Source organism: Dipteris shenzhenensis, chromosome 14, assembly GCF_047967505.1.
Source record: "Dipteris shenzhenensis isolate YYH24624 ecotype China chromosome 14, Dip_SZ_1.0, whole genome shotgun sequence".
Lineage (NCBI taxonomy): Eukaryota > Viridiplantae > Streptophyta > Polypodiopsida > Gleicheniales > Dipteridaceae > Dipteris > Dipteris shenzhenensis.
The window spans coordinates 47,029,193-47,047,479 of record NC_141609.1 but is presented as its reverse complement, the minus strand read 5'-3'; the positions used below and the strand labels follow the sequence as shown (position 1 = coordinate 47,047,479).

Sequence of the window (18,287 nt, the reverse complement as noted above, 5' to 3'; positions counted from 1 at the left end):
AAATATGCATGTCCAACAATATAAATGATATCGTATGGTCATGATACTTTGCAGGAGCCTTAAAGTACATAGTTTTTAGGCATGTGCAAAGTATCATACCCAACAGAGAAATGTAGATGCTATAACATTAGCGAATTCACAGTATGTGTGTGTGTGTGTGTGTGTGTGTGTGTGTGTGTGTGTGTGTGTGTGTGTGTGTGTGTGTGTGTGTGTGTGTGAGAGAGAGAGAGAGAGAGAGAGAGAAGAATTCATTTCAATTACTTAGACGTTATCACTTTCGTGATTAAGTGCCGAGTACCTCCTTTTTGGGTTCCATCTTCTTCAAAAGACATGGCTGAATACACTTATGAAAAAACTTTTCAAAAAGATCAATCGGCTCAATGCAAAAAACAAAGGCACATGACCCGGTGCATGATTCTGGTGAAGCATAACTGGTCTATGATGTCATGCATGAAGGATTTGCAGACACAAGGAAAGAGTGGAAAGACTCTGTTCCATCAGTTGGTCTCAGGGTTGAAGTGGATGAAATTGTGGATACAATTAGAGAATATGCCAAAAATGCAGTCATTTTATTTTTCCCAGGTCAGATGCCACCTGCTACAGAGGTAGGCAACTGGTTGACCCGAACACTGGCTGGCTCGTTTGTTCGTAAGGAACACTATGTAGCCAGAGGCTTTTTTTAGGTCATTATGGTAGATGAGGTTCACAAGCAAATGCTTTTGGAACATTCACCACTCTTTTTTGGGCAACAAATGGTGCATATTTTGCCATGGTCCCCCACAAGGGATTATCCGGCTCTGATTCGAGCTCTGATTCGACATCGATGTCCGGTCTGGGTTGAAGTTGTAGACTTCCAGCAATGCATGGCTTCACTCTTGCCTAAAATTGTAGCAACTTTAGGCAAAGTGGTTTGCCCACCGTGGCCTAATCAATTTTGCATTCTCTGGGATACTGATAATCCCACACCGGAGTCATATTCAGTCACAGTGAACAATGTTGACATGGGAAGTGCATTTTATAAATTGAAATGGGGATTATTTGCAGGGGCTTGTTTTGAATGCAAGAAATTTGGGCACATGGCTTCGCAGTGTCCAATAAGTCAGCATAAAATGTCTCCTGCCACTTTGCTTGCTTAGATGCCCAATAAGGATGCTCCTACCTCTATTGGGAATAAAATTAAAGGTAATAGACAACTTTTTGTGAATCAGGACAAAGGCAAAGCCCCAGTTGTTTCAAATGGGAATGCTTCTTCCCCTTCACTTCCTACTATTCAACTTTCAGCAAAAGGACCAAAAACTCCAATTGATGGATGGCAAAGTCCAAGAAAAGTTATTTCTGTTTGACGACCTCCACCCCCTCGCACTTGGAATGGTGCATCTTCTAGTAGAAATTCTCCAGAGATCAACTCAGGAATTGGAATCACATGGGTTGCAGTGATAGCTAGCTAAACCCTCTTCCCTGAAGAAGAGGTTGCTACTTTGATGTCCAATCCTCAGGTGGATGTTTCTTCTCAGGGAAGAGGCCTTGACCCTGAGGTAGAAATGCAGGGTTGACATCCTGAAGGTTGCTGCTGTACATAACTTTTTTTTCATAAATATCTGTAAATGTACTTGCTCATATCAAATGCCTTACCTTAAATGTTCAAGGGATGTGCGATAGTAGGAAATGAAAATCTGTGTGGCCGTATATCAATCGATTTCAGCCTGATATAATGGCTTTATAAGAACACAATCAACATGTCTATGCAAGAAAGACAGGTCATTATTGCGGCTATGATATCTTTTATGATGGGGAGCACTCTTTCTCAGGTGTAGTCATTCTGATTAAGCATGAGCTTCAGCCAATTATTGCTTCAAATAACAATCAAGACAGATGGATTATTCTTCAATGCATCATTCAAGGCAAGGTGTTTGAATTTGCTTTTGTATATGCACCTCAATCTTCTCGAGATAGAAGTGCAATTTGAGATGCCATGTACCGATATCCATGGAGATATCATGCCTTTATATGTGAGGATTTCAATAATGCTCCGCCACAGGATGACAATACATCAAGAAATACTCATATGTTTATCTCTGAAAGACATGCATGGTCTCAATTACTGATTCATCTTGATTTAGTTGATCTTTGCAAGGAATTGCAGTCTTTGTCACTTGGATATACTTTTTAACATAATGCCCTTTCTTCTTACTAAGCACGTATGGATCGCTGGTATAGCGTAGCCCCACAACAAAATGATGATTTGACATGCAAAATGTGAATTGACTATGCCTTTGTGCATTCAAATCATGCACCGTTATGGTTGAGGCTATCTTTTCATGATATGCCAAATGATAGACTGCCTCAAAGACGACATCTGATTGTGAACAATAGCTATTTATAACATGTTACTTTCAAGGCAATGGTTACTAATGCCTATCAATCTCTATCTTCTCAGAGCCACTTTGATATTGATAATGCATGAAATTCTTTTATTTCCAAAATGCAAGTTGTAATTACAGATTATGGCAAGTCTTACATGAAGACTATGAGGGAAACTATTGCTCAGGCTAAATTGACTTGCCAAGACCTCATTGAACTTAGTCACTTTCGTCCTTTTTCTTGCATGAGCAAACAACACTATGCCAAGCTAAACATTGTCTCCAAATCAATGATCACAGGAAACTTGCCAAATGGGAGACTAGAGCAAGACAAAGAGCTTTCACAGATAAAGACTGTTCTTTCAAACAATTTTTTTAAAGCTTGCATCAGAAGAGATTAAAAACAAACATTTGTAGGGTGCTTATGCCTGATGGTTCATGGTCACAACTTGCTTCTGTTTGTGTACATCATTTCTCTCAGCAATTTGGTTATGCAGATCCTCCTTCACATCAGGTTTTATCTGCAAGAAATTTGCTTTTACAGCATGTTTCTCCTATTATCTCCACTACTCAAGCTTTGGAATTGGAGTAACCTTTTACTGAAAGGGAATTGTCAAATGCAATCAAATCCTATGGTAGATGGAAATCTCCAGGATGGGATGGTCTTACACTTGAGTTTTTTAAAGAATATCGGCCTCTTTTGAAGCATATGGTGAATTCTGCTTGGCAAAATCAGAAAATGCCAGACACATGGAAGAGAGGTCTTGTTAAACTCCTTCCAAAAAAGCAAATTTGTGAATCTTTGGCTGATACAACAAAGTAAACACCTTGTCGACAAATCATACACTTCATACCTTGAGTATTGTAACTCTACATGCGCACAAGCATAGTTAGCTTACTTGCTATGACGGACTTCAAAAGCTACACCACATGTTTATTTACACCTGACAAGAAGGATTACTTGCCTGTTTTACATCATAGAATGTGAAATACATTCAGAAGACACATGAGAATACCCGACCTGTTTGTACCATTCACATTTTAAAAGCTCAAATTTTCAGATTTATAAGAATCAAAATTTGTTCATTACAAGTTCCAATGCCACAAAACATACTGCATTCTGATGAATCACCTCAGCTGGAATATCCCTGAGGACTCACTTGACCTACCACTATACAATTCGTGACTTTGCCCCTCAATGTTACTAAGGGAGTCATCTCGACCATTCAAAAAACTAATTTAACAATATTTAACGTAAAAAATAAACGTCTCTGGATTCAAAAAAGCTGTCCTTTTTAAGAATGCAAAATTACACTATCTTTCCTTGTGATAAGACTCAAGTTGTCAAAGTATCTGGTAAGGCAGTTTCAGAGCCAAGAATCTTTCCTCCTACATCAGGAAAAACCTCCCAGCCTGGTAGTGCTACCACCTTTCCAGTGCTCTCCACTTTAACTGGATACAGGAGTAGATGTCCTGTCATTTCTGTCACTTCCTCATCAATGAATTGCTTCCGGTATCCCTCAGTAATAGTCTTGACTGTATTCACGCATTCTAAGCTAGAGGGATCCATAAAACAATCTTTATTCACTTGCAAGTGTTCGGCCCAAAGTGATCTTCGGTAACCATGAACCTGATGGCCAAGATAGTAAATCCAAGTAAGAACCAGTCAGCATGGAATGCACCCATGGAATTAATGTAAATATGAAGTGGGAGAAAAACACATTACATATTCACACATTCACACACTACCAAAACCTGAAGTTGTTTAGGATGGCCAAAAGTAGTGAATTCGTCAACCTAGTTGATGCCAACATAGTAGTAAAGAGTCTGTCAACATGGTTAATCGCAACATAGAATATGGTGCAGATTCCAAGCCTGCAAATTGAGATAGAAGATGGCCTGGGGTAGAAATCTATAATTTTTCTTGAAGCATTACCTGAAATATTCGGAATTGTAACTAAAGGCCCTAAAACGATACTAAATATTTTAAATAATGAAGGCGCGTCAACGGCTCTGGAAGTCATCAGAGCATTTATCAGCCCTGATTCTACACTGAAGTAACAGATGTTGCACGCTGTTGATGTGCCATTCACATTTGCTGATCTGTCGCAAGAGTCGCTTGTTAGATATCTACTCTATGAAAGCAACGTAGAGAAAATCCATGTTTCAACATGAATGATTGCACATCATGTGAATGATTGAAACGTCATATTTCGTAATGTAGGCAGTGACAGGCCTGGCGAGAATGTTGAAGTAGAAAGGTCACTTCTCAGTCACATGCTCAGTGAACTGCCAAGGACCTTCAATGGGTTCATAAAGGAGCTTTCAATGGGTTAATAACAACCTTGACAAACTAGAGAGAGACCGAAATCACTCACATTTAGGAGCTTGGATTGTTGTTGATCCAGGAGGAGGCACAGCAAAAACTGTTAAGGTGATGACAGCCAAGGCAAGGCATTTATCGCTTCTAGCAAAGGGAAGAGTAAAGGTACGGGTAAACCTGAGAAAGGTATGCCCAACCTAGAGGCAAACCTGAGCTCAGCATTTATCACTTTTAGCAAAGGGAAGAGTAAACTCTCAGTATATGCAAGGGCAAACCTGAGAAAGGTAAGCCCACCAAGAATAAGGTTAAAGATGCTTTATGGCTGAGAACTCTTCTTACAAGGAGAGCAAGAAGAAGGAGAAAAAGTGCTACTAGTCTGTGATATGCCTGGTCATCTGGTAACACCTTGTGTGGAGGAGAAATCCAAGAAGGCTCCATCATCCTTATCCTTATGTATGCTTCAATACTACGCACCAAAAGCTTGAGAAAAAACCAACAATACAAATCAACTATCTGTGTGGCAATAATCATCGAATAAAATACGAGGAAAGAGTGCTGGCTGTCAACCAGCCTGTTTCTAGAGAACCCAGTTCATTAGGGAATCTCGAAAACAGGGGCCAAGGTCCAAGGTGGGGGACTATACAGCCAGTGGATGCCTCGCTCCTAGAAAACAACTGCAGGCCAAGCCTTGCAAAAAAACACCCACCTTTTAGCGGTAGTCCCTGAACCCATCGTTCCTCGCTCCCATATGGTGCACAAGGTATAGATGATATCCTGCCAAATGGCAATGAGGGTAGCCTCCCATCGCCAAACTCTGGGTCCTTTCCAACAATGGGTCACCCTCTATCTTCAGCTAAAGAAAAACCTGAAGGCCCCATTGGAAATGGAAGCGAGAGAACGCGAGAGAATGGAGCTGAAGCAAGATGGAATGAAATTGCAGGGACAACAATGAACTACAAAGCTAGGGTAGTCATAGAGATAAAACCCTAGAATGAACCTTAACTAGGGTTAAAAGATGTGTGGTGACTAACTCACCCACAAACTCAACCTCTAACTGAGGTTAGGGGTAAAAAACCTTCATAAAGGGAAAAAGTGCCCCTACCCCTTATTACATAACATTGGCCACTACCCAACCTTCTTTAGTAGTCCAGCAGGACCTAATATGAGGGACAATAAACCTCTTCAATGAAATCCAAGACAAGGCTTGAGCATTGCAAGTATCCCACCTCCTTTGCTCAAGAGTAATACCTACACGTGCTTGCCCAACCAGGGCAGCTTGTTGTCCTTGTTGCCCACGACCTGCACCACCACCATGACCCCCCCCCCCCCTTGCTATGGAGTACCTAGTGCTATAGGATCGGGCATAATCCCAGATGCCCTTGGCAACTCATAGATTGCGAATCAAAAAACTCCAAAGAGGGTAGTTGGTGCCATCCAACCGATCCTCCTAGGCAAGCAACTGAAAGACTATCATTCGAATTTTGTTGTGACATTTGAGCAAACAAAAAGAGGCAAATAATCTCAACAAAGTTCACTTGCTGTGAACACCCTTGTCAAGTAATAGATATCACTGCCAAAGGCTATACTAGGCTTGAGGATGCTCCATAAATACACCAGAAAGATCCCGTGTTAGTATATGTGCTGCAATCTCAAAGTTTTCCCTAAAAAACCAGCAGCTCAACAAGGCATAAACCCAACTAAATGCTTGATTGTACCTGCAAAGGCAAACGCCAGTGGCACGAGGGCCAACAAATTGCAAGCAATTGAGAGGGAAAAGAGCTCCCAAATGCAAGCAGTAATAGAACTGAAAGTTTACCAAACTAAAACCCAAGCAAATGGGCTGCAAAATGCCTCCAAAAAGAGCTCCAAGATGAACAGAAAATGATCTCCCATGAGCTATATATATGTGCTTTCCTTCAAGAATGCTTGCCCTAGCAAGCAATAAATGATCGATTTTTATCTCTGTTTTGAAAAAAACAGCAAGCCCCCAACTGTATGGACTGAAAATGCACCTGGAGGTGCAAGATATGAGCTGTCCTTGCACAATACTGCCTCAGACAGATACAAAACAGCAAGAAGAAGTTTCCGGAAGCTCCAAAACAGTCCTGAGAGTGGTAGAAAAGCTTCAAACAGAAAAACAGTCTTAAAAAACAGCTCGAAAAGCGTGTCCACTCCTCCAAAAATAGGCGCCCAGCCTAGGAATGATTGCTGCGTTCAAAAACCAGCAACAAATCCTGCAAAAAACAGGCATCCCATATGAAGCTCCTAAAGTGCTTAAAAAGAGGTGCCCAGTCTTGGACTTGCAGTAGGAGGCGGTAGCTGGTCCAAAACAGCTCGAAATCAGCAAAAAAACCTCCAAAAACTAGTCACCCATGTCCAGAACAGCGCTAGAACTTCTCCAAAACTGGCAACCAAGCAAGAGGACCTTGTAGGAGGTGGCCGCCAGCAAAAACGAACTGTTTTGGCCAAGTTCTTTGACACAAAAGTGAAGTTTTTTGCAACAGAATCAAAGCTAGAGAGCATGGGAGGTGCGGGGAGGGGTGCAAGGAGAGGTGGGGGAGTGACGAGGAACCTGCTCTGATACCATGTTGGAAGTGGAAGCGAGAGAACACGAGAGAATGGAGCTGAAGCAAGCTGGAATGAAATTGCAGCAGCAACAATGAACTACAAAGCTAGGGTAGTCATAGAGATGAAACCCTAGAATGAACCCTAACTAGGGTTAAAAGATGTGTGGTGACTAACTCACCCACAAACTCAACCTCTAACTGAGGTTAGGTGTAAAAAACCTTAATAATACCCCTAGCCCCTTATTACATAACATCGGCCACTTGGCACTGCTTGAGCAAATATAAATATTTCTAACAAGCCCCACTCTGTAGTGCATGGGGCAGTAAGCACTGCATGAAAAAGTTCCATAGAGGCATCCCTCAGCCCTACCCTAGAGAACCATCCATACCAACTCGGGGGAGCTGAGGCTCTGTGGTGTTATGCTCAACCTAAGGTAAAATGACCTTGGAAGGTCGGTCAGACTTTCCCCTTGAAGAGACTAACAATTGTAAAAAATGTGTATTGTGCTTCATGTATTATGGTTAAAGGGGTTTAATGTAAAGTTGTCCATAAGAGTGATTTGCATGACTAGATGAGTCTAAAGGCCAAAGGCCTATTTACCAATTGTGCCTAGGGGCAAATGCTTTTAAAGAATCCCAAGAAGAGGTAAAAAGGGACATCTAACTAGGGTCTTAAGTAATGGACCTGTGGCATTCTGGGCCCATCTAGGCAAATTAGGGGCTTCGTTAGAATTATTGACATATTCTAGGCAGTGACCAATGTAATCCATAAGAAGCACTTTTCCCTCTCTAGAGGTTTTTCCCCCTAACGATTGTTAGTGGGTCAGTGTGGTTTTACGGAGCAGATGTACAAGCAAAGTACCAGAAGCTGTACTGATAGATCTGACAGTACGGCGTAGGTACGACGGAGCTATATACGGGTGCCTGTACGGAGCTGCAAAATGGTACGACACTTGCAAAGCTGGTACGAAAAGCATGTACGTCATTGCGAGGCTATATGGGCTACTGACGTGCAGAATATACGACAAGTACGAACGACTGACGCGCAGATTGTATGCCTGTACGGACAACTGGCACGCGAATTGTACAGTTCTACGGACTGAGCAACAAGGTACGACACACAGCGTGAAGGAGATATACGACGGGCTGCAGGCATTGGAGGATGAGCAAGTCCCGGAAGCTTCTCTGATACCAAATGTGAGAAATGCAGACAATAGATGGAAGCAAGAGAGCTAGAGAGCAAAACGTAGAGTGTGCAATAGATAATATAGAAAGATACAAGAGTGGAGGTGGTTTTGTCTAAGTGAACATTCCATACAACATAGCCTGCACGTGCGTCGCCCAGTTGGACCTGTTGTCCGTACAACATACTTGCACGTGGGCCGTACAACCATACGGTTGTCAACACTGCACTGCCGTACAGTGCAAGACTTGCTTTGTGATCTGCTTGTGCATCTGCAAATCTTCCGTACAGGTTTTTTTTGCAGGATCATTTTGCAAGTGCTTTCCTTTGCAGGTGTTTCTTTTTGCAGAGAAATTGGGGCTTCTGAGTCCTTTGCAGCACATTGCAATTTTGGACTGCATTTGTGCATTCTTAGATAGACATTGCAAGCACATTGCAGATTTGTCCAGAAATTGGGGCTTAGGGCTTTTAGTCAATTTGCCCTCTTTCAGTTGCATTGTCTTGTAGGAATTTGGAGCTTTTGCATTTTGGATGCCATTTAGCAGTGGACAGACAATTTTGGAGTTTTGCAGGCAATTTTGAACTCAGATTGCGTCACATTGCAGACATTTGTCATTTTTTGCAGAGATTTTGCAGATTTTGGGCATTTGCAAAGCATTCTGGTGCATTTTAAGCCTTTGACACGCTGTGACAGCAAGCTGTCATTTTGGGCAGTTTTTTTGCAGACTTTGGTTGTGCATCTTTGAACCCAGGAAGGGATTTCACTTGTCAGATTTGCTGCATTTTTTGCTTTATCTGGCAGATTTGGCTCAGAACGACCCCAATGAGGTTTTTGGTGTCCTCACACAGGAGGATAAGTTGGATGGCACCAACTACTCCTTATGGAGTTTTATGGTTCGCAATATCTTAGCTGACAAACACCTATGGGATTATGTCAACAGAGAGGAGACACGGCCAGAGACTATGGTTGGACCTGTCACTTCTCCTCAACAAGGTGGAGGAAGGGGTAAAGTTCAAGCACAAGGTGCAGGACAAGTGTTGATCACCTCACCAAGCTTCAGGATTTGAGGGAGCAATTGCTGAAGATAGATGAGATCATTCTTGATTCAGAGATGATTACCACCACTCTCAATTCTCTTCCTAAGTCTATCTCGGTTTTCATTCCTCGCTGAATTTGTTGTTAGGGGAGGTGGCAATCCTCTCTCTTTTCACGAGTTGATAGGACTCTTGTTGCAGGAGGAGCAAACCAAGAAGAACATGGCCACACGGGCTGGCGAGCATGCCATGCTTTCAAATTTCAGGCCCGAAGGGAAAGGGCAGCAAAAGCAACATGCAAATCAGCCTACACATCAGCATAAAGCTGATTCCGGACAGCCCTCTCACAGATGAAGAAAAGCCAAAGAAGAAGGGTATTTATCACTACTGCAAGAAGCCGGGTCACTACATTGGTGAATGCAAGAAGAGAATAGCAAAGGAAAAGAAAAAGGATTCGGGTATGGATGTCTCAGATGCATCAACCCCTCGTGCACATGAAGGATCTGATGTTACAGCCAACTTCGAGTCCTGCAATTCAGATTTTGTAGTGGCTGGTCCAGATACTAGAGCCACTCTTGAGGATGACTCTTATGCTTTCCTGACTTGCAGCTATGACCTTTCTATCTTATCTATTGCACACTCTATGTTTTGCTCTCCAGCTCTCTTGCTTCCATCTGTTGTCTGCATTTCTCACAGGTTTTGTAGAGAAAAAACTTGAAAACTGAAAACAATGACAAAAATGACAGCAAATGTCTGCAAGTGTCAATGCCACGATGGCTGCTCAAACACTAAGAAAAATGCACGAGCTATTCCCAAAATGACCTGCAAGAAAATGTCTGTCCAATCAAAGGACCCCCCTGCAAATAGCTATCCTGCAAATGACAAGCCCAAATCAAAGTGCAAATGTCGGCAAATTTATCCATTGCAAAGCTGAGCTGAATCTGTAATTTCTGATACACATCTATGGCATGAGAGACATCTCAACTTCAACAATTTGGTGAAGATGCATCCACATGACATGGTCGTCGATCTTCCACCATGCATGCACTCAAAAACATGTACGCGAGGGCTGCTTGTTGGGCAAAATGCATAGATTTCCATTTCCCAAGGACGGGACCCTTAGTACATAGTGATGTGTGCAGACCAATGCGGACAGCATTAATTGGGGGGTACTATCACTTTGTTACTTTTATAGATGACTTCACCAGGTTCGCTTGGATATATCCCATGAAGCTGAAGTTAGATGTCTTCTCTTGCTTCAAGCATTGGATTGCCTTGAGCAGAGAATGAGAGTGGGGAGAAACTCCTGACCTTCTGCATTGACAGGGGGGGTGAGTACTGTCCCGGAATTTTCTGATTTTTTAGCAGCCCGGACTATCATTTATCAATGCACAGTAGCCTACACTCCCCAACAAAATGGACTTGCAAAGCAAGAATAGAACAGAAACGGAAAAGGGCAGGTGTATGCTTCTGGGAAAGTCTTTGCCCAATAAATTCTAGTTGGATGCAATTATGTGTGCCAACTATGTGCTCAAGCGACACCCACTCGAGCATTGAAGACCATGACTCCCTATGAAACATGGACATGTAATAAGCCTGTCATTTCTTACATGCGGGTGTTCGGGTCTCTTGCGTATCCTCTCAGTTGAGGCATGAGCTTGATGATAAGGCTATCAAATGCATCTTCATTGGAGGCAAGGTGATTGTCAATAGGGACATGGTTTTTGCTGAGCATGCCCCTTTACCTTGGCTGGACTGTAAAAAAATGCCTTCACTGGAAGCCTCTGATGTGTTTGATTCTATTCCGCCTTTCATAGATACATATGACATAGTATAGAGCACCATGCCACTGCTTCTAGCAGCTCCAATCCTCCTCCCATTGCTCCTGCTCAACCTCAATTCCACTGCCAGATCGCCATGCTATCAAGCAAGCAGTTAAAGAGGAGAGGGCGGTCATGACACAGCAAAAATCAGTCCCTCATTGGCTTGTGGATACCCTCAAGGACAGCAAGCAGGCTGAGCCTTTACCTGCCCCCACTAGAGGTGCACACACACAGAGGCAAGGCAGTTTTTTGGTTGTAGCTTTGATTGCCACTGCCTGTAATTAGGAGCCTCTATGTCACAAAGATGCATTTGAAGTCATGAATGGATGCAGGCCATGAGAGCTGAACTTGATTCCATTCAAGCAAATGGCACATGGGACTTGTGTAATTTGCCTGCAAGACAAGAGTGCCATCGGCACAAAGTGGGTTTACAAATTGATGCACAAAGCTGATGGCCGTGTTGATCGCTACAAAGCTCACCTTGTTGCGAAAAGGTTATGCCCAGCAGCATGGTATTGACTTTGAAGAGACATTTGCTCCCACTTCAAGCATCACGACCATTCGTTGTGTCATTGCTCTTGCATCTCACTGTGAGTACTAAGGGAGAGAGAGCAGAGTGTGTGAGCAAGAGAGCAAGAGAGTGAGAGCTGAAAGCAATAGTTGCAATAGAAGAGTGTGATACAACTGAAGAGTGGGATAGGTTTTGTCTAAGTGACGAAACCTTATCCTTCACTAACCACAGTTAGTTCACTAACTGTGGTTAGGGAGAAAAACCTCTAAAATGAGGGAAAAGTGCCCCTAACCTACTTATTACATTACATTGGTCACTGCTAAATTATAACAATAATTCTAACAACCCCCTACAGTGCCAATGTCATGTACAAGGAAATGATCAATCACCAAAAGGAGATAAGTTCAGGGCACTGCGAAATGGCTCAAACTTTTCACATGGAAGTGCTTTGGTGAAAATGTCTGCAACATTGTCATGTGTTGACACATAGATCATATTGATCTCTCCTGCATGCAACTTCTCTCTGACGTAGTGATAGTGAACCTCAATGGCTTCATGCGAGCATGAAACACAGGATTCTTTGCCACTGCAATAGCACTCTCACTATTAGTGAGAATTGGAGAAGGACCCTCCAATGAAAGATGAAGATCAACAAATAAACGACGCAGCCAAACACATTCAACTATCGCTGTGAAAGCTGCCCTGTACTCGGCTTCACATGAGGAGGTAGCCACTGTAGATTGTTTCTTGCTCAACCAAGAAATACAAGCTTTGCCCAAAAAGAAACAATTGCCACTCGTGGACTGCCTAATGTCAGAGTCTCCAGCCCAATCTGAGTCACTGTAGGCATGCATCTGCAAGTCACCCCCCCTGGGAAACATCAAGCCAAAAGACTTTGTACCTTGCAAGTAACGGAAGATGCGTTTTACAGCCTGCCAATGCATAGTCTTTGGGCTGTGCATATACCTGCTCACCTGAGAAACTGCAAACTGAATATCAGGTCGTGTATTGCAGAGATAAATGAGGCATCCAACAGCCTGACTATAGAGTGTGACATCAATTGATTCACCTGCATCATGCATTGTAAGCTTCAGCCCCGGCTCCATGGGAGTAGCTATGGGCTTACAATCCTGCATGTTGAATCTGTCCAAGAGTTTCTGCACATACTTGGATTGAGACATAACGATGCCACTTTTCTCTTGAGTGAACTGGATCCCCAAATAAAAGTATAGCAGACCCAAACCTGACATGTCAAAAGTGGTCTGCAATTCAGCTTTAAAATCTGCAATATTATCCTCATTTGACCCTGTGAGCAGTAAGTCATCTACATAAAGAATGATGACTAAAATATCCCCCCCATCCTTCTTGATGTAGAGGGTGCTCTCAGTTGGACTATTGTGCAGCCCCTTGCTGGTCAGAAAGGCATGAATTCTGGCATACCATGCACGTGGGGCTTGTTTCAGCCCATACAAAGCTTTATTCAGCTTGCATACCTGAAGTGCATTTCCTGAAATTTTAAAGCCCGGAGGTTGTTTGACATAAACCTCTTCCAACAAGTCTCCATTAAGGAAAGCTGTTTTAATGTCCAACTGATGAACATTCCATTCAAAATTGGCAGCCATGGCTATAACTAACCGGATGGTTGTCATTCTGGATGTAGGAGCAAAAGTCTCCTCATAGTCTATGCCCTTTTTCTGAGCATATCCTTTTGCAACCAGCCTTGCCTTGTACCGATCAATGGACCCATCTGGCTTTCTTTTGACTTTGAAAACCCACCGTGTACCTATGGCATGTTTACCTGGTGGCAAATCCACAACTTCCCATGTTTGATTTTTCTGAATGGACTGCAATTCATCGTGCATGGCATTCATCCAATGCACATTATCATGTGCTTCTTCAAATGTCTCAGGCTCCTCCTCATCAAGAAGAGTACCTGCATAACCTGATTCAACTGAAAGAGCTCCCCCCCCCATGCCTTACTGCACTACGAGTTCTGCCAGGTAATGGAGAATCAATTTTACTCTCACTGAGAGTTTGTAACAGCCAATTTGGAACTGTTTTTGCTGCATGTATATCTGCAATTTCTTGCTCAACAACCTCTTCCACTGCTTGTGGAGGTGGTAAGACATCCTATGGCTGAATCGGAGCATGTGGAAGTATCTGTAAATTGTGATTTGCATCAGATATATCAGCAGGGGAACCCAAGGCAATGGGTAGTAATCCCTCAAAGACATCATCGGAAGAAGTAGGCATATCAAATTCAGCTTGAGTGTGAGCTGAATTTTTTGAAAATATAACATCTCTACTGACAATAATCTTGCGTGTGACAGGATTGTAGAGACGGTAGCCCTTGCTCTCTGCACTGTACCCAACAAAAATGCATTTGATTGCCTTATCAGACAACTTATGCCGAAACTCAACGGGCACATGAGCATATGCAAGGCATCCAAAAACACGAAAATTATCCACAGAAGGCTTTCTCCCTTTCCAAACTTCATAGGGAGTCTTGGTCTTCAAAGCTTTTGTGGGAGCCCAATTCAAAACATAATTGGCACACATGAGACCTTCAAGCCAAAATTTGTGAGGCAATTTTTTGCTTTTTAGCATGCATCTATCCATCTCCATAAGAGTACGATTTTTCCTCTCAGCTTTGCCATTTTGCTAAGGGGTTAGCCTCACTGTAAGCATAAAAAATGCAATGCCCTTGTCTTTCAAAAATGCTTAAAAATTTGTAGACAAATACTCCCCTCCTCTATCTGTGCGTAATGTCTGTATCTTGAGTCCTGATTCATTCTCAACCATGGCTGCAAAGTGTTTAAAAACCATAAACACTTCTGATTTGCGTTTCAACCCATAAACCCTTGTGTAGTTGGAGTAGTCATCTATAAAAGTGACAAAGTAAAGATGACCACCCAATGATGGAGTCCTCATGGGACCACAGACATCACTATGAATAAGCTATAATTTTCGAACAGCTTTTACTGATCCATCCTTCTTGAAAGGAAATCTTTGCATTTTACCAAGAATGCACCCTTCACAGGCATGTGGAGGAGGTGTTTCAAGAGGAGGCAATGCATAAACCATAGCATGTTTTTGAAGTGTCATCAAGCTGCCATAATGCATGTGTCCATATCTTGCATGCCATAACTCCGCATTCTGCATAGCAGCAGTAGGAGTGGAAACTGCAAGAGCATGTGTTGGCCTTTTCTCATACATGTCAAGCTGAAAAAGACCACGTAACAAAGTGCCAGACAATCTTAAGGCATAGTCATTCTCTCTGTCATGGACTGCACACTTGTCATCTTCAAAAATGACCTGAAATCCAGCTCTGTTAAGAGTGGACACTGAAAGTAGATTTACCAGGAACATACAAGACATCAGAAATTTTAAATGTTGAGCCATCAATGGCTGTAAGTTCAACTTCTCCTATACCACGAACTGAATAGGAGGAGTTGTTGGCACATGTGACCTTTTTACCAACGGGAGGTGGATGCAGAGATGTGAAAAGACACTTCTTGGAAGTGATATGCTTTGAGGCACCGCTATCAAAATACCATGTATTTAGTGTCTCATTGACACTGAAAGCTGATGCATCCTTGGAAGAATCATAGCTGCATCTCAGAAAAGCATAAGAGTCATCATTACAAGTGGCTGTATTATCCGGAGCAGCCAACTGAGAGTCTGAAATGCAAGACAAGAAGGCATAGTCGTGTTCCACAAAGTTGGTTGTAGCTTCCTCATTGTCAGATGCATGAGGAGCTGAATCTGAAACAGCCATACCGGAGCTGTTTTTCTTTTCTTTTGCAAGCCTCTTCTTGCATTCTCCAATGTAATGACCTGGCTTTTTGCAGTAATGACATATACCCTTCTTCTTGGGCTTACCTGCATCACCCTTAGCCTTATGAGAAGGCTGTCCTGAACCACTGGAAGTCTGATTTGCTGATGTCTTTGCTTGTCCCTTTCCTTTAGGCTTGAAAGCATGGCATGTTCACCTGCTCGTGAAGCCATGTTTTTCCTGGTCTGCTCTTCCTGCAACAGAAGTCCTATCAACTCGTGAAAATTGAGAGGATTTGCACCCCCCTTCAATGACAAATTTAGCAAGGTATGAAAGCTGAGATAAGACTCAGGAAGAGAATTCAGAGTAGTGGTAATCATCTCTTAATCAAAAATGATCTCATCAATATTCAGCAATTGCTCTCGTAAATCCTGTAGCTTTGTGAGGTGCACTGACATGGAGTCACCCTCTTCCATATGTGTATGAGACAATTCTCTTTTCAAAAAAGATACCCTGGCATCATTCCGAGCTGCATACATGCTCTCCAAAATATCCCATGCTGCCTTTGAGGTCTTACACGACCGGATTTGCGGAATGATGAATCTTTTCACTGAAAGAGAAATACATGACAAAGCTAAAGCATCGCATGAATCCCATCTCTTTTGCTCTGGAGTAGTAGCTATAGCTGCACCAATAACTTGTCCTGCAGCTGTACCCTGTGCACGACCTCTGCCTCCTCCTTGCTGGGGAGGGGTATTGGTGCCACATTTGCTGGCCGGATCTCATCCCCATTTACATAGTCCTACAAATTACGGGAAATCAAAATGTTGTGTACCATAAAACTCTAGAGGGAGTAGTTGGTACCATCCAGCTTATCCTCTTGTGAGAGACCACTGAACTGGAAATCGTTCTGATTTTGCTAGGCCATGTCTGAGAAAGAAAATACAGCAAATGCAAATCTGAATTCCCTTGCTGGGAATGGAGTGCACAATTCCAAAAAAAAAAATACAGCCAAACACTGGCTGAAAATGCAACTCAAATCTCTGTAATGTCTCTGTCAGAAATCTGCCAGAGCATCCAAATCTCTCCCAAAACCTGCCAAAAGTGCTTCAAAACACTTACAGTAAGGCAGTGTGAACTGAAACCTGCAAAATTGCTCTCCCAACACAAAAGCTCCAATTTGTGGCTTGAAATTGCAACTAGAAAGGGGCAAATGGTCTAAAAGTCCCAAAAATGCAAGAAATTGCAGTGCAAAACTAAAAGCCCCAAATTTCGAGTTGAAATTGAGCCAAATTTCACCCAAATAGTGAATCTCTTGCAAAAGCCCCAATTTCTTGGCCAATCTTTGCAATTTGCTTGCAATGTGTGCCAAAAATTTTACGAAAGCCCCAAAATTGTAATGTGTCTGCAAATGATTTAGAAGTCCCAATTTCTCTGCAAACAGAGATGCAAACAGAGATACCTACAACAAAACCAATGTTCTTTGCAATGCCCACTCAACTCAAAAACACCCACGTGTGATGTACGGCAGACCAGAAGAGCTCGTACTCTTTGTTGAAGCTGGCGCAGATTTGTACGGAGGCCGGTACAGTACGGAGGCTGGTACAGTACGGTCGATGGTACAATACGATCGCTGGTACACTACGGTCGACCTGTACGGAGAGTACAATCAGCTGTACGAAATCCGTATGCCTTGACGGTTGTACGGCGAATGTACGGACAAGTACTGCGTAGGAACTACAGTACGGCGCAGGTCTGTACGGAACGGGTAGTACGGCGTAGGGACATACAGAACAAGTAGTACGACGTAGTAAACGATGGTACGACGGTAATCTTCAAAAATCCGTACGGAAGTTGTACGGACAGTCGGCGCATGACTGTACAGACGACGAGCAGAAAGACCAGGGAGTAGGGTGGTTGGGCACGGAGCTTGCAGGAGCTGGAGCTTGTGGGCAAGGAAGCTAAAAGCAGGGTCTTGCTGCTCTGATACCAAATGTGAGTACTAAGGGAGAGAGAGCAAAGTGTGTGAAAGAAAGAAAGAAAGAAAGTTTATTGAAGTCTTCGGAAGACCGATGGGTCTATGAGACTGTGAAAACCCTGATACAACGAGCTGTGGTAGTGGAGCTACTAAACGAGCGTCCATACCAATGCAAAATGCAAAATGCAAAAAATGCAAAAATGCAGAATGGCAGTACTAAGTCCTAAGTACAACATAGTCATGTCGATGGTCGACTATATATCAATCTCAGCATCATCATCAATATCATCATCATCTCTAGCAACAGCAAGATATCAATCAGGATGGATGAGGCAGTGGAGGCATGAAGTCGGCAATAGAGTGCTATCGGCCACTCAGAGGTGCGGTCTTGGCACGTCTCCTGGTCGTAGCTCTGCGTCTAACCAGGGCTACTGTGACCCTCGTCGGTCGGGCTCCAACTCTAAACAAGGAGAGGATGTCTCCAAGTGTGATCTGTGTGTCGACTCTCTGTCTGAGCTGTCGGGTCATGGGATCCGGGTCACGGTCATGTCGAGGCCTCGTCTCGTTGGGGTCCATGTGATCTAGCTGAAAGAACTCCGTGATAGAGCTCTGAGAGGGATCAACCGAGGAAGAAGTCTGCTCTTGTCTTCGTTTTCGGAGTATCCTCTCGCAGTGTCTAAGTGCCTCATGAACTCCGCTGCTCTGGGTAGGAGAGGAAATAGGCTAAAATCC

The 18,287-nt window shown here is 43.1% G+C and overlaps 1 protein-coding gene across 1 annotated transcript in view; it reads right to left on the bottom strand.

The window, feature by feature from the left end:
- Positions 1 to 3,445: 3,445 nt before the first annotated feature.
- LOC147894730 (phospholipase D delta-like) overlaps positions 3,446 to 18,287 on the bottom strand; it is a 123,472-nt gene continuing 108,630 nt past the window's right edge. Inside the window, exon 11 of the mRNA XM_087384353.1 lies at positions 3,446 to 3,990. Coding sequence (XP_087240479.1) covers positions 3,697 to 3,990 — 294 coding nt within the window. The 3' untranslated portion in view covers positions 3,446 to 3,696. The remainder of the gene's footprint in view (positions 3,991 to 18,287) is intronic.